Source organism: Sycon ciliatum, chromosome 13 (assembly GCF_964019385.1).
Source record: "Sycon ciliatum chromosome 13, ocSycCili1.1, whole genome shotgun sequence".
Classification (NCBI taxonomy): domain Eukaryota; kingdom Metazoa; phylum Porifera; class Calcarea; order Leucosolenida; family Sycettidae; genus Sycon; species Sycon ciliatum.
Window position 1 is genome coordinate 7,310,547 of NC_088655.1, and position 20,382 is coordinate 7,330,928.

The 20,382-nt window shown below is 46.9% G+C and overlaps 2 protein-coding genes and 1 long non-coding RNA gene across 3 annotated transcripts; 2 read left to right on the top strand and 1 right to left on the bottom strand.

Moving 5' to 3' along the window:
- Positions 1-1,733: 1,733 nt before the first annotated feature.
- Positions 1,734-2,567, bottom strand: LOC135829124 (uncharacterized). The gene has a single exon (XM_065341531.1). The coding sequence runs from the start codon at positions 2,565-2,567 to the stop codon at positions 1,734-1,736; it is 834 nt and encodes a 277-aa protein (XP_065197603.1).
- A 6,671-nt stretch (positions 2,568-9,238) lies between these two features.
- On the top strand, positions 9,239-12,814 carry LOC135829125 (uncharacterized). The gene is made up of 2 exons (XM_065341532.1): positions 9,239-10,520; positions 12,453-12,814. Exons 1-2 carry the CDS (start codon positions 9,239-9,241, stop codon positions 12,812-12,814), a joined length of 1,644 nt encoding a protein of 547 aa, XP_065197604.1.
- Positions 12,815-14,840: 2,026 nt separating this feature from the next.
- LOC135829655 (uncharacterized) lies at positions 14,841-20,121 on the top strand. Its single transcript, XR_010555884.1, has 2 exons — positions 14,841-15,239; positions 19,165-20,121. It is a non-coding gene; the product is annotated as an uncharacterized LOC135829655 (long non-coding RNA).
- The last annotated feature ends 261 nt before the right edge of the window (positions 20,122-20,382 follow it).

Consider the following 20,382-nt stretch of genomic DNA (forward strand, 5'->3'; position numbering starts at 1 on the left):
CGGCACGGAGAATCCATGTGGACTGGCTTTCATACGAACCATGGTACCATGTTTCGTATGAAGATTTTGCGTCATCGAATGCCGAAAGATTTTTGTGTACAAATGGGGCACGAGAAACATCGATTTTCCGCGGGAAGTTTTGATTTCGGTCCAAATTTATAATTAAAATGCAAAGAGCGGGGATATGACGTGTTTGGTATTGTAATCTAGGCAATGCAGGCAAACACATAAGTTCCGTACTGCGGTGCATTTTACTGCTCGAAGACGACTTATAAAAATTCCGTATCGCCTCTACGAATTTTAACACGAAAAATCGTACTCCGGAACCTCTCTAATGTCGTTCATGTCTGTTGGTTGGAGATGCGATGATGTTGCGAGTCACGACATGAAAATTTGGTGCCAAAACCCCATTGCCTCGACGGAACGAGGGACGTCTGGGTCAGTCAATGCAGAGTCCGACGCCAATAGTGATACTGGTAAGTTGAAAATGGATACGGTCACCCTACCGGTGCAACTGATTTCCGTGAGCTGCTCGCTTCTCGCTCCACATATACTGGCATTAACTACAACACACAGCAACTTGCGGTACGGGGGAGTGCCGGCCAGCGGAGTGAGAGCCTGCGGAAAGAAATACGTAGACACTGCCGGAGCAGAATGTTGGCGGAGCCAAGTATCTACGAGAGAGGATTCAGGGTCGGCCGGGTAGACACTGCCGAAGCAGAATGTTGGCGGAGCCAAGTATCTACAAGAGTCTGCGTCCGAGGGACGGCGACCGAGGGCCCTGAGTAGCCGGAAATGAGCGTGGCCAACACCCCGTTTATTCACTTTATCAAAGCAAATTAGTGATGAGAAATGGGAGGTGGGAGGGTGAAACACTACGAGCAAGCAAGAATGATCGTCGCACAGAACGGATCGAAGATATATAGCAGAGCAAACTCTAGCAAGACATGCAACGATACATGCCACCCACGTTGAGCTACAAGCAAGCGTCATCATAACGCCGCCACACCCATCCACGTTGAGCTACAAGCAAGCGTCATCATAACGCCGCGCATCGGAGGCGAGCGACACGCATGAACGCCACGTAAAGAGACACGTTCAATGTCACGTAGAGAGATGCATTCAATATCATGCAGAGTGCCAAGCCGCACAGAGACCATAGCCAGCAGCAAAACATGAGCATACAGTAGCAGCACTATCAAACATAGCAGCATAGATTGAGCGGTAGCACAAAGCTGCGTGCACCCATTAGTCTGCATTATCACCATAATGCTACATTAACTACAACACACAGCAACTTGCGGTACGGTAGAGTGCCGGCCAGCGGAGTGAGAGGCTACGGAAAGAAATACGTAGACACTGCCGAAACAGAATGTTGGCGGAGCCAAGTATCTACGAGAGAGGATTCAGGGTCGGCAAGGTAGACACTGCCGAAGCAGAATGTTGGCGGAGCCAAGTATCTACAAGTGTCTGCGTCCGAGGGACGGCGACCGAGGGCCCTGAATAGCCGGAAATGAGCGTGGCCCATAATGGCCGGCAATTCCCGCACCGAAGAAGCCACGAGCGCAGTTGTGCAAACAGCAGGGGAGCGAGAGGTCGCCCAGAGTGGAAGGTGAGAAGTAAGGTAGAGGCAATAATGGTTCGTGCATTGACTCAGCACGAAATATAGAATCAATGAGGCCATCGCCAAGAGTCCATGCAACACACACATGAATACAGGGAACATCACGCAATTAAATAGGCCCAATGTGAAGAGTCATAGAAACAGACAGCAAGTCCGACGGATCTGTGCAGATGTACCTCAGAACACAGTCACTTTGCCACCTACCCATAGGACGGATTTTCCACACAGGAACGCTGTTTGTAGCAGCCGTTGTCGCCGCACTAATCCTGAAAGAGTGGCCACCATAATCAGCCACATTACTCACCCCGGACAACTGCAGGAGGGCTCTCAGTTTAGCAGTGAAGCGACGGCGAGTCAGCGGTGCGCCTGACTTAAACCGGAACAATGGCTGCAACAATGGCGGCTTACTGCGTGACAAGTACTCGACCATGGCAGCAACGGGACAATATTGTGGCGTTGCTGGCCCCATGTTTAAGATCATGCCTCTGGCAACCGGGTCCGTCTTGGACCGCTTCACAACAAACTGTAACGCGGGCTTATCACCATGGTACGCGATCTTCACACTATCACCGGCAGCATCAAATCTTGGGTCGAACGGTGCGTGATAGCTTGCAGTAAACTCAGCGCACCGCAGGAAGCTGTGGAACATCAACAGGATTGCGGCTTGCAGCATTACGCGATCGTCTGGAGTAGAAGTCGGGTCATTCCGCAACCGGTCCACAACTGACTGGATCAGATCACTTGTCAGTGGAAGACGAGTCATGGACGGAGCAGTGCCCTTCAATCTCTTAATGCCCTTAAGCACGCGCAGTAGCAGGTTAGCACCTGTCGTAGGATCATCCATGCCACACTCGAGATGCAGATTACGAACGGCCGAGATGTGATTGGCCACTGTACCTGGCTTCACAGATCTCGCCAAGTAGGCTGCAAAGCTCGATAACATACTGTCTGTTGCCGGCAACGGATCCCATCGGCATAACTGGCAGAACAGCCGGTAGCGTTGTTCTCCATAACGGTATGCTGCCCGGGTAGATGGCGCAATGGCAAGGGACGCGTATCGGGCTGTTTCGCTGCTTAGTCCCAGGAGGGAAGGGGAACTGGCGTGTCCGGGCCCTGTCGAGCCCGCGGGGCGAGCATCCGAAATTCCTGCATTTTTAAACGAGAGAGGGCATCTGCAATTGCATTAGACTTGCCAAGCACATGACGGGCTACGACACAGAAGTTGTGCCTTGCACACACAAAGAACAGTTTGCGGATGAGGGCCATCACAGGTGGAGACTTTGACGTGCCCGAAGCCATGCAATCAACCGCAGCCTGATTGTCGCAGTGGAATGCTATGCGAAACCGGCACCACATATGTCCCCACGTGGCACACGCGACGAGAATAGGAAACAGTTCCTTGTACTCAATGGACAGGTCTATGGTGTCTTGCTCCCAGCGGCTGTACATCCACCTGCCCTCGTTGGCACAATAGGCACCCCAACCAAGGGTGCCACTAGCATCAGTGTATAGACCTCAGTTGGTACTGGAAGTCTCGGCTTGGTACAGGAAGAACGACTTGCCATTCCAACTAGCTAAGAACTCCTGCCACCACAGAAGGTCCTTACGACAGTCGCTGCTCAAGGTAATGCGGTAATGCCGAGGTACCTTGCTGAACTTCTTAGCGGTGTCCCATAATCTGCGCATAAACGTGCCGCCCGGAACAATCGCCTGCGCAGCAAAAGAGAGCTTGCCCAATAGAGAGACGAACTTTGCTGCGGGGATGGAGCGAGTTGAGCTAGCATCGATGACGAGTTTTATATCGTAGGCCATGATACAGAACCACTTGGGAACGTCAGATTAGTTTTCCTGGACCAAGCCAGCTTGGAAAATAAACCTCGCGCAGACGGACGCAGTTGTGAGGGAAAAAAACGGGTGTATATCCCCAATGGCGATTGGGCATAATTTAGGCATGGCAAGCACATCACGGCAAAAAGTGATAAAAAAGCCAGCAATGATAATATGCACAGAAATGAAGGGTGGGAGGGCAGGGACACTGGTGAGACTCAAATCTGCTGAAGAAGTCAGGAAAAGAAGGGACAATAAAGAACACACCAGATGCCATATTTGCAGCTGAAAATGTTTCGCGAGAAATCATTTCTTGCCTACCTCGCTGCGCTCGGCCGGCGAGAAATACAACTTCAATGCATATTGCGAAATCTGCAACATGAGCAGCACGATGCGGACCGGTTTATTGCCTGGCACATGCCCCTGAATGAGGTACAAGACTTCCTGGTAGGCTTCGAGTGCATTGTCGAACGATTAGAAATCAATACAGGGTACCTCACTTCAAACTCTCCAACTACGGTCTCTTCACTGCATAAGTTCACTTCACTTCCAAAAATAATATCAATAAATAATATTAGTTGGGAAGGCCGTCGTGGCCATGTGTTTTTTATGATGTATTTACTATTTATTCAATAATTTCCTCAGGATGTGAAATATGAAAATAATGTCTCAGAAATTCAGTTTATTTTGGAACGCAATTTCGCGTACATGTAGTGATTTAGCCTACAGTTAGTTCACGAGTTATTTCGTAGGTTGTTTGTTTCTTGCGTTGCACAATGCAAGACAAGAATTTGCACAACGGCACAAGAGTATTGACGTTGACTCTCAAAATGATTCTTGGTCGCATTTTGTTTGTTTCTTCTAAGTTTTGACAAAGGGACATCTATTTTCGTTTTGTCTTTTCTCGCAGTGTTTCCTTTCATTTCTAAGCCGCGACGCCGTCGCGTACTGCGGTACGACGGGTCACGTGCTGCCAACCTACTGCATTCTTTATTCACCAGTTTTCACGGCTACACTGCATGCATTGTATAATGACTCATAATTATTTTTTGCTCTGCGCTGAATCACGTACTAGTGTAGGGGGGGGGATTCAGAGTTTGCTCTCGATGAGGCTCGGCAAGTTCGGTTCTTCGAAAGGAAGAGAGAAAGGGTTGTCTTTTGTTGTTTGCCAAATCTATTTTACTACCACGAAGTTTTCCCGTTGCGTGTGAGAACCTGCATGACAATATTAGATATAAATGGAATGCACCAAATTTTCGGTCATGGCCCATCTTCAGGGTGAAAAACCATTCAACTAAAGCCAACAAAAACTGAAACGAGTAGATGTGCTGTGTGGTGCGGTAGTGCTGGAAATGTTTGTATGTGTGGAGGGTAGCAGCAATGGCGAAAGCTGTCGGGCGAAAGGAAGGGAAAGAACGAGAAGTGCGGTTACCAGCAGCAATGGTGAAGTGTGTTGGTAGAAAGGGAAGGAGCGAAGGAGACAACTGGAAAGCTGTGTCTGCAAGTGTGAATATGTGTTAGTGCGACATGGAGATTAGAATGCAAAGTGTGCAATGTAGCTGGAGCCAAGACAAAGATGACGCCAAATATTTGCTAAGCACTATAATAATCAGCTAGCACACATAAACATCAAATATTATCGTGCTATATATTCCCAACATCACAGTCTACCACAATTTAAAGCACCAACATCTAACACAATAATTTCACACTGTGTCCAGCAGTTTCCAGCCAAGATCCCCGTTAACTCTTGGACGTCTATCACGAATGAACATTGCTTCACGTATTCGACGATTCACAAGGGACGGCTGTTTGGCGAGAATTGATGCGTTGGTGATGGGTGTAGATGTGATTGCTTGTTGTGGGTGGTGTTCTGCATAGTGTTCTCCCCATGGCGTCTCCAGCGCTTGCGCTTTGGCCTTTCTGCAATGTTCTTCAAAAAAGGTGTTTGTGGCTTTAGTTGAATGGTTTTTCACCCTGAAGATGGGCCATGCCCAAAAATTGGTCCATTCCATTTATATATAATATTATTATTTATCACATGGCACGTGATAGTTGCCCGTACTCCAGCGAATCAGCACCTTTCGCGCCGCGGGCAATAATATGCGATATTGCCCGCAAAAAAATAGTTTATTTGCCCGCAAAAAAATAGTTTATTTCAGTGATCGCGTGACTACGAAGACTGTAGCTATAGACTGTACGACTCTACGACGAGTCGCAGTGTAGCGTTGAGAAGATGGAATTCTTTTTGGAGATGGACATCCCGGCAATGGACATGGCCTCGGACGTCTGCCGTGTGGTGCTTGCAGGGATCATTTGTTCAGGCATGTTGGCAGCCTGACCGTCGGTAAGCTTGTGGATAAGATTCAGTTCTGCTCGAAGTGGTACGGTGATCACAAACAATTATTTGAAAAAACACAAATTCAACTCAGCGTCGTGCGTTTTCAGATCCTCACAAAGTCACTGCCTGTGTGTGGTCTTCATGTGCCACGCAAAACTCTTACCAGGCTCATATGTCCTCTGCCTTCACCTTTGCTTGAACAACAAACACAACAATTCAGGAATGTTTTGCAATGAAAAACACAGCTATCTGGAGCTGAAAAAAAAGAAGAAAAATTGTCCTCAGAATTGCACACCAGGGAGTCGTCAAATGCTTGCACTTGTTGCAGTACTGTATTTGACAACTTCCTGATACACATTGAAACATGAAGAAACTCTTTGTGGTAGCACTCTTAATTTTTCAACTGAAATTATGATTCTGCTATATTTTATTGTCGTTGCCATGTCTATTGCTATGACGATGCGGTGCCGGCACTTTTTTCTGTCTCCGTCTTTCAGTGCTGTATACTCTCTGATGGCCTGTAGCAGACTTTTGTTAGGGTGTAGGAGTAATATCTTCATTTTTCCTGTTTTGATAATGATAGCACATCAATATACATTGTGGTCATAATGTGTTGGCATTTGGGCTAATTTCAACAGCAGCCCAATGGTCTGCTCTGTGGGCCATGTGATAAATTTGTTATCGCATGGTTGCAAGGGCCTTATGGCATATTATTGCCCCGAGAGGTTAGCCCGAGGGCCGTAGGCACGAGGGCTAACCTCGAGGGGCAATAATGTGCCATAAGGCCCTTGCAACCATGCAATAACATATACTTATTATTATTATTATTATTTTTGGAAGTGAAGTGAACTTATACAGCGAAGAGACCGTAGTTGGAGAGTTTGAAGTGAGGTACCCTGTAATGTGTGAGTGGCTGAAATGGAGTCTGCGAGTGCTTAGAAAAATTTGAAATCAAATTGGATCAATTTTCAAAATGGTGATGCTCAATTGCCCGCACTCACAAAGAGACAACGTGCCCAAGTGGAATCACTTACACTTGAGATCAATGCATTGACATTCTTAGTAGAATCAGTGGTCTGTAGAATACGAAAATTAAAACAAGTGGCAGTCAGACACAAGAAGCAAATGGCAATGGCTAAATCCCCATTGCCAGCGGAGGATCCGGATGGCATTCTTTGTCAATCTGCAACACAAAACTACGCAATATTTATCGGATGCCAACCACACACTTACCACAAATACTCCTGGGCGTTCCGACGCACGACCCAAGGCGCATCACGATAGGCCTTGACAGATTATGCTAGCATAATTTTTCGCATAATTCCTAACAAAATCGAATAACCGCATTATTCGAGGCAAATTGCATACGAATCGCAAAAAATTGGAATAACCCGCCTGTTAGCATCAAAGTCCATACAGTTGTACATGTTCTACAAGTACAAGTACAAGTGGATGCACCAGGAATTCGTAGGTTTACGACTCCCTGGATATCATGTCCAGTCCACTACAATCAGTGACGGTCGTAGCTAGGTCGGACGGTGCGTTGACACCCTTGAACTTTTGCTACTACAGTACAACGCCCTCTACAAAAAAATTCCCCTGTTATTTTGCACAGAACCATTATACATTAGCAGCATATGTGAGCATAATGCGGCATAATATGATAACTTTTAGCATAAAAATGGCATAATTCTGCAATTGTTTCAGCAATGCGAAAAGCATAATTTCACGAAAATATTAGCATAATCTGTCAAGGCCTACATCACGAACGGTTACCAAACTCATCTGTACTTCAGTTTGCTGAAGACGTTAACATGTATGCACCTGGTGACACTATTGAAGAAGTCGTGGACAAATTGAACGGTGATTTTATGAAGTTAACTATGAACTTCATAAACGAATGAAACTAAATTCTGCTCCACCGCAAGACCACCGATGTCCCGATGTCTGCCTCTGTCACCGTTGATAGTGTCCATGCTCCCCGCACGCAGTGTGCTCGATATTTTGGTATTGTACTTGACAAAAGCTTGACTTTAGGCCCACAACTAGACAACCTTGTACATGTGTAGGCTCTGTCAACGGACAACGTGGTGCATACCCCTTATCCCGCAATCTTCTGCCATACCATACTCGTCGTACCTTCTATTTTAAAAGTGTCATTCAGTCAACCTTGGAGTATGCAAGCATCGCTTATATCCACTCTCTTTGTTCAGTCAACCTTTGAGTATGCAAGCAAGGCATATATCCATTCTCTTTGTTCTACTTCAAACTATGATAAGTATGTCCGTTTGTTCAATAGATCCCTCAGAATAGTATTGGGTTTTGATAAGTTCACCAGTGATTCTCACATTCTTAGCCTTTGCAATCTTTATCATAATTTTAGGCGCGTCAATTTGAAACTGTTTATTCTTTTGTTCCGGTGCATCCATAGCGGAACCTGCAGCTCTTCGCTTCAAGCAATCTTTACCAGCCACTGCTATTGCCCTCACACCACTAGGGTAGCGGATAATGCCGGCATTATATTCGGCATTATACGACTATCCGAGCATCAGAGCATTAGAAAGGAACAAAACGAGAATTATATGAGGTTTGAGCGGCATAACGAGTTTCATAGTGGATAATATCGGGAAATCCCAGGTTTTTGGCAATAATCGGCTACGATCATTATCATGAGATGTTGTCTGATGATGATTGGTTTTTGCCATGAAACTCTGAGTAACAACGAAACAGCCCTATTTTACTCCTTTTGTGTCCCTCTTGCGTACTACGCTACACACATTCCGGGCATTTGAGCACTATGCATTGTACAGGCGCATGATTTTGTGATTGTGTAGACACGTAATACCTTTAGCACTAACGCTACATAACTATCGCTACATAAAAACGTTATGATTGTAGCGATGTAGTCAGGTAAATGTATACAAGCCAGTTAATTAATAACACTTTTTTGTTCAGTGACGTGGCGTAAAGCTTTTTTTGGCTCTGAAAAATCTCGTGTTTGGGCATTTTAGCCCCACATATGCCCGTTCCGGGATCATGGAGGCCACTGATGTATGTCGGGAAGCAGCTGAAATCGACCCATGGCGGAAAGTAAGCGCCAGGGACCTGATAGCCCGAACTGTGATATTTCCAGCTCCAAAGGATGTGAAACTCGCCGAGTACGTGAGCTGCCGTGAGCAACACGCAATTGAAGCCGAGCTCATCCTATCTATCCAGATCAGTTCGGTAGGCCAATGCAGATTAACGTTCACAGATATCCAGCTTGCCCAGTTAGTCGTGAAGAACGGATTTCATATAAATAGACAACATATTCTTCCAAAATCCTTGACAGAAAACACTCATGTTCAGTTGCACATTCACGATGTTCCTGTATGGGTGTCGGATGGCGCCATTACATAAGAGATCATCTCCGAGCCCGAATTGTGAAGGCTGACACCCAGGTGGAAATGCTCATGTTAGAGGTCAGTGGGCAGCGTTCCAAGGTTCTCCTTGGTGGTTTGTACCGTCCTCCAGGCACTCCTGTGCAATTCTGGCAAGATTTGACGAATGCACTAGACACTGTCATCTCTACACTTCCCACGTCACCTCTGGTCCTTGTTGGAGACTTCAATGTCGATGTAAGCTCCCGCGACAGCCCCCAGCTAAACAGCAGCTTGCTGCACCTGTGTAACTCTTTCGACATCAAGAACCAAGTGGACAGTCCTACCAGAATTGGACCCCAAGGCAGCCAAACAACCCTGGATCTCGCTCTGGTCGGAGACGATCATGTGAACTCTTGTGTCGTAGTACCTTGTACAATCAGTGACCACTTCGCTCTGGCACTTGATTTGCGAATCACAACGTCCTGCACACCGACCGTGCGACGTGGCCGTAACATTGCAAGAATTGATATGGGTCAATTTGCACACCACCTTCTAAATAGCGATCTAGAGAACTTCTGCTTTGCGCGGACAGAAGATGAAATGTGGGATATGTGGCTGGAGAAACTTGTCGCTGCCTTGAACACTCATGCTCCTATCCGTCTACACCTCCCAAGAGCTCCTACCCGGAAATCCTTCCCCTGGAAGACGCCAGCTCTACATGACCTAGTCCAGCGACGTGACGCGGCCCATCGACGGTGGAAAGCATCACCTGCAGACCCGGCACTACGCAATGTCTTCACTTCTACCCGAGACGAAGCCAAGCGTATGTCACGACATCTCCGAGCCACCTACTTTAGGGACCTTCTTGCTGCTAGTCAGGCCAACGCACGAAAAACCTGGCAGACCATCAACTACCTCAGCGGTCGTAACAAGTCCTCAGTTCCACCAGCCGTCAGTGTCTCACAGCTCAGTGACCAATTCAGCGGTGTTGTGTCAGACCCAACTAGACCACTACGTCTCTCAGCCCCATTGGGTCCCACGAAGAAGGAATGCCTCGAAGAATTTGCTCCAGCAAGTGTGCAAGAGATCGCTAAGCTGCTCTCCAACATCGACGTGCGCGAAGCTGCAGGCAGCGACCAGGTTCCAGCTGCAATCCTCAAACACTGTTCTCCTGTCCTTGCACCGTCCCTCACCATACTAATGAATGCATCTCTGGCTTCTGGTGTTGTTCCTGCATCTCTGAAGATTGCGTATGTTCGTCCCCTCTTCAAGTCAGGCGACAAAGCTGTCGCTAAGAACTATAGACCAATATCGTTATTACCAACAGTTTCCGAAGTCCTAGAGCGGGTAGTCCACACGAGACTCTGTAAGTTCCTCTCCGGAAATTCCTTGTTCCCCGCAAACCAGTTCGCATATCGCCCACTTCACTCCACAGAAGATGCCCTGACATTGGCTGTAGACAGATACTTGGAGGCAGCGGATCAGCAGCGCCATACAGGTCTTGTACTTGTCGATATGAGCAAGGCCTTCGATAAGGTCAAACACCAAATTTTGGTTACAGATCTATTTCAGCTTGGTATTACCTCAACGGCGCTCAGTTGGTTCATGAGCTACCTAACTGACCGCCATCAGCGAGTCGTCCTGAGCAATGGCCAGTCGTCCGCCCTCTCTCCCTGTGAGTGTGGTGTTCCTCAGGGAAGAGTGCTGGGTCCTCTTTTGTTCTCCATCTACACAATGGAAATAGAACAGATCACAGCTCCAGCCCACTCACAGCTGTTTGCTGATGATATCCTGCTAGACGCCATCAGTCAATCCGTCGAATTCTTGAATTTAACCCTCTCCCGTTCAGTCTCGAACCTGGCCAACTTTCTGGAAGAAAGAGGCTTAATACTAAATCCCTCCAAAACCCACGTTCTAGCCCTTCATGCGTCTCGCAGGCAGCCCTTGTTACTTAACATAGAATGCAATAGAAATCCCCTAGCTCAGACCACAAATGCTCGATATCTAGGTCTAAATCTCGACACCCAGCTTCGGTGGGAGACTCAAGTTGCAACTGTTACACGGAAGACCTCCCAGAAACTGACGGCGCTGCGAGCCATTCGCTCCTGCTTAACTGAGCAACAAGCCCTGCTATTTTACAGATCTTTAATACCACCGGACATGTTGTATGGATCTAATGCCTTCTTCTCGGTTCTCTCTGCGCACCAACGGCATCAGCTTTCGGTCCTCGACAAGCGATGTATCCGCTGCGTTGCCAACCAGCCATTCCCCTCCCACACATATCCCATCTACACCCGTCTAGGCTTCATCCCCATCATCCAAAACGCCCACTGTAAACTCCGCCTCCTCATGCGTCGTATTCACACTGCCAGAATTAGTAATCTCCTGTCCAAGCGCCTACGTCGCCAGACTGAAGGCGTCACTCGGATCAACGATCCAAATGCGTATGTTGTCCCTGCCACCAGGCGAGTCTCTGGTGACTGTCGGCCGCTCGTTTCTGCTGTTATATTATGGAACGCCCTGCCCCAAGAGTTCAAGTCCCTCGCCTGCCATAGATCATTCAATAGACTTTTAAAGGTTTATTTTTATGGTTAGCCAGCATCTAGGCTTGGACTTGGAGTCGTGACTCAACTGTGACTCAACTGTGCTTTCTTCTTCTTTCTTTTTCTTTTTTTCCCTTTCTCTTTTCTTTTTGATTATTTGCAGTCTGTGTTTTCTGTGTTTTTCTCTCTTTCGTGGAGGCTTGCTTGTTGTATCCTTGGCGCTCGGCCGTTACTTTATCGCGATCATAATATTGGGCACCATTGCCCGTTTGGTCTGCGATACAAAATAAAATTTCAACAACAACAACATTACAACCGCACTTGCTCCATACTGTACCGTGCAGGGCGCCATTCGCCACGGTAAACGGTACGGGACAACATTGTCATTGCAACCGGAGTCCGTTTTGCAATCTTCGTACTGGGGTAGAATAAAGCCGTACCTTCGAGTTCGTTCGTGAAATCCAGAGACGGGAAAGGCACTTTCCGCGTATACTATAGTGGCCAAAAGCCCACGTGTCGAATTTGCAGCAAGCCAGAGCACCTGGCCAAGGACTGCCCTGAGGCCCGCAGTACCACTGCCAGTACGGGTAGTACACAGCAGTCACATCACTCAACGATACCTACATATACAGACACTGAACACACACGTCGACTCCTATCTGATGTGGTCGCAAACCCAGCCCAGACAGCCCAGCAAAGTATAGCCCAATCACAAAGCCCAACATTCATGTCTAAGCATGCTGGTTTCCCAGCAGCTGACAAGAGCCACCTCAGCTCCTCTGAGTCTGAAGAGCCGCCTTTTCCTGCTGATACTGAATCATTGGTCGACAATGAAAGCTTATCCAAGCCAGAGAACCAGCAGCCGTCTAACTTGTCCTGCGACTCCAACAGAGAGGCCAAGAAGGCAGACAGCGATGCATGTACAGCCCTAGGCCCACAGCTGGGAGGCCACAGCGACGATGATCCTGATTCTGGCGGGTGGGAAGTCAACCGATCCAAGCGCTCACACTATAGCGTCACACCTGACCGGGACCCGAGTGCCACCACCACTGGATCCAAGCAACGGAAAAAACGGAAAAGAAAATCTCCTGAGAGTGGCCAACAAGTCCTCGAGTAAGTCACTTCAGAAACTTACCGCTTTGATACACATTATTTTACCTTTCATTTTTGCACCCATGCCTAGTTCTGCCATTCATCACAATACTGTTAAATGTTCACTCAGACTACTTTGCACCAATGCATTTAGCTTAGTTAACAAGCTACCTGAGTTCCAGCACACACTGCGCCAGCATAATCCCGACATAGCAGCAGTGACGGAAACAAAGTTTGCCCCTGACACTGTTCCACCATCTGACTCCACATTCCCTGGCTACACCACCTTCCAGCTGGATCAAACAGCACGCGGTGGCGGAGTAGCCGTATGGATCAGATCTACACTCCCAGCCATGGTGATTGATGAGTTATTTTCTCCACAGCACGAACTCATTTGGCTATCCATTCAATTGTCCCAAGGACAAAATATAGTGGTGGGCGCTGCTTACAGGCCAGGTTCGACGCGGCCCAGTGACCTTTTGCTCATTAACCATCTTGACGACATCCTTCCCTCTGCTCGTGCACTTGGTGCCAACCTCATAATCGCCGGTGATTTCAACGTGCATAACCGCAATTGGCTACATAGCTCGAAGACCACACCTTTTTTTTTTTTTTTTTTTTATTGGGAACACAGCCCTACAAAGAGACATGTGGAGACAAACACAAGACAAGACACAGGGGATGTAGGGACGACGTGCCGATGTACAGGGAGCAACTCGACCGACCAGGGGTCTCGGTGTTAGCGTTGCAACCTGGCATCGAAAAAAGGGGGGGGGTGCATGGTCAGGTAGCAAAAATAATAATTTGGTGCGAGAAAGGGGCGCTAGTATTGCACCAAATAATATAAATTAATACGTGTAATGACTAAACCAGAAGGGAAAATGAAGAAAGAGGACAGTAATCATAACAAGCAAGTAGTAGTAGAGAGGTAAATACTAAATGGGTCTCAAATCTCAATATCATCGTCACAGGTACTGTGTGGACCACAGCCATCTCTTTCGGATTAGATCCTTACATACGTTGACCTTGAAGGTTTGGAGGCATCTTGAATGAGGCTCGTGAAGCAGGAGGTCCGCAGGCAGGTTGGTGCGGGGGAAGCCCTCGAAGACACATGCACAGCCCACCTTCTTACGAAGCACGTTCAGTGTCCTACTCGCGGGGACAACACACTCGACCTGGTGATGTCCACGTTGAACTCCCCAGTGACCACGCAGATAATGCCCCCAATTGGTCGATTAGACCACGCTGTAATTCTTTCGGACTTCACAGGTGTTCTTCCCACCCATGAACCGGCGGTGCAACGAACTGTCTGGCGCTATGAAAAGGCAGACTGGAACCGCCTCCGATCCTTTTCCCGCCAGGTTGATTGGTCAACCGTCATTACTGCCAACCCAGAAACTTCGTGTCAGCAGGTCACTGACACAATCACGAAAACCGTTTCCCGGTTCGTTCCGTCCAATACACTGACAGTGAAGTCAACGGATCCGAAATGGTGGACACCTGAGTGTGCAGCCGCAATGAAGGAGAAGCACAAACGCTGGCGCACTTGGAGGATACACCCTCACGACGTTGCTCTGAAACCTGAGTTTACCCGTTCTGTAAACAATGCTATCGCAGCCCTGACTAGATCTAGAGTTTCCAAAGAGAACAGCCTCGGACATAGCTTTTCGAATGGGTCCCTGAAGGAGAAAGAATGGTGGACGAAGCTAAAGTGCGCTCGTGGCGGGGATCGGAACACTGACATTCCCCTGCTTGTTGATAGAGAAGGTTTTATCCACATTCCAAACATGTGTCGTATCCATGCTATTGACACGTTGCCTTTTTTGTCCTCTACTGCAAGTACGTGACAAGTCTGCCTTATTTAGATGTCTAATTATTTATCTATCTCCCGTAAACGGGTTCGTAATCGTCTTTATGTTATGTCTTCACTAGGCCCAAAACGAGGTATATTATGTATCAGATTTCAACGACCAGGAGGCTCTTAGTAGTGGCTGCAAATGACCGATATCCGTCACTTGCAGCTCTGCATCAGAGACCTGTAGCTGGCCTGAAGAGTTGTAAAATTACTCCTTCGTAGCCGGGGGAGTCAGAGCGAGGGCGATTCACGGCTTGGTCAAAAAACTGTCGGCCTGGAACGTAAACGTGGATCTGCCGACACAGTTCACCTGGTTCACACGCCTGACCTGGCATGCTGCCTTGCGTGAAAGGAACATTTTTCCGAAAGCAAGCTTCTTCTCCAAAATTCGAAATTTCTTTCCAAAAATGCCGTCGTCCTTGACCTCGAAGCTGAATGTTGTTAGGATAGAAAATTAGCGAAGATGTAGCCGACCCATTCTGGCAAGCCGTGTGCCCTCTGGATATGCAGTTGTTCGCCATGGTCAACAATCTTCTTCTCCTTCGTTCGTACTTTCACTTTCCTGACCACGAATACAAGCGGTACCCATGCTCAGGTTAGTGTTTATTTGTCTGTCTATGCACATACATGTAATACAATGTACTGTTCGTGCTGCAGGCACTGGCCGATCATGGAAATAGAGGAAGCAGCCAGCTTTCTTTGAATTCTCGTGCTTTCAACAAAAATATGTACACACTTTCCTTGGCTCCTTTTTCCCACCGCCACCATGCATGCACAATCGAGCTTGCTTTAATGCCCTGCAGTGCAGAATGCTCCCACCACCGCAACTACCACCGCCGCCACCACTACCAGCAGCAGCACCACCACCACCACCACCACCACCACCACCGCCACCACCACCGCCACCACCACCACCACCACACCACCGCCACCACCACCACCACCACCACACCACCACCACCACACCACCACTGTGACCACCACCACCACCACCACACCGCCACCACTACCATTACCGTGACCACCACTATAGAAGCATTGTCGTGCACGGCACGTCTGCAAGAGAAGATAATAGTATGCCAGTGCTGTAATGCCCTGCAGTGCAGTATGCTCCCGCCACCACCACCACCACTAACGGTTTGGAAGCATTGTCACGCACTGTACATCGATCCACAAGAGAAAATAATGCCAGTGACTTACTAGCACCTCCATGCTGCATGCGGACCTGGACACAGCACTGTTCCCTCTGCAGGAAAGGGGTGGGGGGGGGGGGGGTGTATTTCATTGTCCCTGCCTGAAGTAATAATGACTACATGACATGATATCCAGCTAACTTTGCCAGTAACGAACGACCCTTGATCGGGCATGAGAAAAGTGTTGGTATTTGGGAGTTGTCGTCATTCACGGGGTTGAAAATATACGGCTATATTGTTACTAGGTCTGAAGATAGTGTCACTATCCGTGGGTTGTTATACCCGTGGTTGACTGCAGATACGTTTGGATTATTCTATGAGTATATGAAGGGTACACGTTAAATATTTTCCTGAGGACATAGCACGAGGAAATTATGGGGAATGCAGTACATGTATAGAATGGTGCAATCCATTTCTCCCAGGGCACTTTCCCAAGACTCCTTCCAATATTCACTCTTGGCGCGACCCTTGTGAACTGAGCGGGGTGTATCGTTGAATATACCCCTCTCAGAACGTCTACTGATTGGCTGAAATCGCCCAATTCATACCGTTCCATGGATGTCAGGGAGTCGTAGCACCCAAGGAAACAACACGAGATCATGATACCCAAAATGATGTACTGTAAAAGCGGAAATTTTCAGTGGTGTTTTATTTTCGGTAACTTCGGTGCCGACAATTTTTACCGAAAAAATGCACTGAACTTTTTCGGTACTACTTAGTGGTACTAGCACCCTTACCTGGAAAGCGGGTATTACCGAAAATTTCCCTCCACCGAATCGCCGATTTTGGAGAATTCCGAAAATATTACACCACCGAAAATTTCTGCTTTTACAGTACACAGATTGGATCCATGGAGATTCTACATGATCTGTGGTTTATGCAACTCGTGATTGCGGACTTGACTCACTGGCCCCAAGCATGGGTCAGTCAAGCGATGCTATATGCGAGCATGTATGTATCGCACTTGCCCCTAAGGCAGTTAGGGCAACTGTCACTGGCAGCCCAGGGTTGAACCCACATTATTAATTTTTGAAATTTTCCAGGGTGACACGAAAAGCTTCATGCACTGGGTGGTCACTCTCTATTCATGTATACCACTCTGCCAATAGTGCATAGAGCTCTCTTTTGAGCTGCCCAGCTGGCCCTCGTTATGATTTAGGCTGAAAGTCTACCGTGCCGTATCCCTTATGCTGTGACTCCATAATGCATATGTACAGAAGAAAAAATCCTGGGACTCCGTTGATGAAATTCTGTTTTGTCAAGTGGGCATTTTTGATTATTGTGAATGGCGTGTAGTGCCAGAGTACAGTTCCTTTTGCTCCATAACGTTTGCACAAGTCACCTTTCAGCAATTGAACTAGGAAGATCTATGTCTCTGATCTTGTCATTTGGCCCGGCTGGTGCTGTGCACTAACAACCATTGTCAGGCACCCTCGAAAGACCAACAGCGATGAGTTCATGACCCAAGCATTATTTGGGCCGTTAAGTTGACTAAACGGGAGTGTAGCAAGCTTTGATCGGCATGCTTGTGAAATGTTGTCCGAGCTGAATAGAGTCTATCTCCTGCGGTTTAGTACAACAGTTTCACACCTAATACTGTAGATTCGACGTCTCCAAGAAAAACCTCCATGGAGACTGGAAACTATAGCAGATCATAAATGATGCAGTAGCTCAGCTGATTCCTCAGCTCGTGTCCAGGTTCATGTACTTTGGTAAACGTGTTGTGGCAGACTCCATGTGCAAAGCTGCATACTCTTGGGGTTATTGATTCTTGCTGATGATTCCATTAACGTTATTGCATAGATATGAACATCATAATAATTGAATGTTGGCAAGACCCAACAAGGTGTCCCTAATGACTTACATCAGATCTTCACAAAATGCACATATGTACTGTAAGACATGATTTTATAATATACAATCATGTCTTACAGTATATATTATATAACGAGGAAGCAAATCTAACGTTTTAACGGATGACATTTCTTCGTTATAATAGATCCGTTGAGGCCGTACTGCTTCATATATGCTGTGTGTGGATATGGCAGAATACTGCAGAATACTGCAAGATTGTTAACATATCTTCTCGTTAACCTTTGAATTTTGGACAATCGTTAAATTTGCGACTCGTTATAACAGCATGTCTTACAGTACATCTTGAAAAGCCATATTTTGGTTTCACATACACGTCTCATTTCGATCACAGAGATCAGTAGCCATGGGCCATTGGTGGCAATACTGGTAGGAGTCGCCCAAGGCTTAGCCAATAATTTCCGTTCTATACCCAATATACATACCCGAACTGGGCACAAATCTATCCCATTCCTTGGTGCTGACCCCTTTGATGCGCCCCCGAATCCCTTAGCATTATTAGTACCTCCAATTCATTTCATCATCAGCTCACCGCATGCTCAGTACTGTGTTGTAAAGTATGCAAATTTTCGACGCTTTTAAATTGCAGCCTCCCCAGGGCAAAAAACACATCTCGGCCACATTGAAATTTCAGCCTGTACTGCTGATGCCTGTATAGTGTATACACTGTCACATTGAACCTTGCGAAACAAATTTTAGGCTACAAATGCCCAGTACATAAAAGTGGAGAAGGCACTGAACGAAGTGTCAACCTACGAATACAACCTCAGTGCAACAACATGCTCTTTCTCTTTCTGCTTGTGTAAGCAGAAAGAGCACGTTGTTGCACTGAGGTTGTATTCGTAGGTTGACAGTTCGTTCAGTGCCTTCTCACCTTTGGTTACGTAATCTTGTTACCTTTTGCGTTTCCTCTAATAAATAAATGACAACCGCTCTATTCAGTTGCTATTCACTCCTGGCGCATGCGCTGGACGCAAAATTCTTTTATTAGTGATGTCGAAAAAGTATGCGGTTGTCAGTTGACAAACCTCCTTTTATTTACAATTCAGTTGCGTGATGTCCACCACTTTCCGAATTAAAAATGCACAGGCCGATATTAGCCGAAAATAAAATATGCGCCGAATATGCAGTACCTTGCGCACTCTGTTAGAAGACATTAGGGCTACTGGGAATGAATGCTCAAGTAAAATGATGAAGTACAGTAATACAATACTATAGGGAGTTCATTTGGCATGAATGCACCAAGCCAACTCTCCTATACAAACAGTATATAGTGTTGCTGCCAAAAATATGATCAGCTAAAGTTGCCTTTTTGCATTATTATGGTTGAACTTTTTTCCTGTAGCTTCGTTCCCATGCTGTGGATTTAATCACGAAATTTGTTAGCAAGACGAAGAGGTTTTATGTGAGCTTACTATTATTCTACCTGCACTTGCTTTTATCTTTTTTGTGCAGGACTCTGAGAAGCTGGAGGGACCCCACAAACCTCAAGCATTGAGGATACAACTTTTAACCAAGAACCAGGCAACATGATGTGCATGTATCACGTTCGCTGTGATTGCATCGTTTCAGGGTACACTGACAACATACTAGTACTAGGAACTAGTCCTTGATTAGCAGCAGTGGTCTGAATTATTGCCTGGCCGCTATTCATATAATCCTTTGGTGCTTACTCGTCGCCTTGTTCTGTCTCTAAAATGGCGTATGGGTGTTCTGAGGCTTGTAATATTTGCTCAAGCCGCGCATTGGCATTGGTGCATGTCGGTAAATGCCAGCCACTGCTGCCTAGCTCAACATGTTTTGTATGATGTAGAATGCGCTCTGTGTATCTACAATCGAGTGACCTGCTTGTGTGGGCTAACTGTAACTACACCAACAGTTGCACTAGTATGTGCACTGTGCTGGCACAGTGTATCATACTCAGTCTTGTCACTTCTTCTCCCACGTTTACTGTATTGTTTAATTCACTGTACACATCTTGCCCAGCTCCTCTAAGGCCACATAGAATTAGTTTGTTGTTTTGGGCCACTACACTCAGCTGGTGTAAGGTTGGTCTGCTTCTCTCTTCCTTCTCTTCGACGTGTCCAGCCAATCATTCATGTCAAGCTTTGCATAACTTAGATCACTGTATATACAGTCACCTGGCTGGAAACGTCCATGGCTGCAAAATCCCATCTTTCTTGAGGGACCCCATTTTATAGAGTGGACGACATTCACTTTCCTGATAGACTCACCTCAGATGTTGGTACACTGTATTGTACCCATCCCTGATTTGTACATGCACCACTTTTTTGGCAACTCCGAACAGTGAGAATGTCTGCTGTGGATAGTTCTCATGCTTTTAAACTCATTCGTAAACAAGTACGGTTTTATACCACCAAAATGTAGTTCATTACAAGTCGTCGATTATGATCCTTTGTTGAGACGAAAGCTTCGGGACCTGGGAGTACTTGTGACATACCCATGTAATACTCTGTCAGGTTCTGAAGCTGTGTGCTGTGTGCCAGGGGTTATGGCGATCGAGTGCATGTATGTTCGGATAAGGGCGTGGGAAAACACTCATCTAAAGCATACTCATTTCCTCATGCATACTTTCATTTCTCATTCTTATTGGCACACACTCCAGCTCCTCGAAATTATCATGGGATGCATGTTGATGACAGCCTGCTGCCA

Coding starts and splice junctions, on each gene's coding strand:
- LOC135829124 (XM_065341531.1), bottom strand. CDS start 2,567: ATGTTATCGAGCTTTGCAGCCTACTTGGCGAGATCTGTGAAGCCAGGT.
- LOC135829125 (XM_065341532.1), top strand. CDS start 9,239: ATGCTCATGTTAGAGGTCAGTGGGCAGCGTTCCAAGGTTCTCCTTGGT. Junction 10,521..12,452: donor GGTAGTCCACACGAGACTCT/GTAAGTTCCTCT, acceptor GTTTCCCAGCAG/CTGACAAGAGCCACCTCAGC.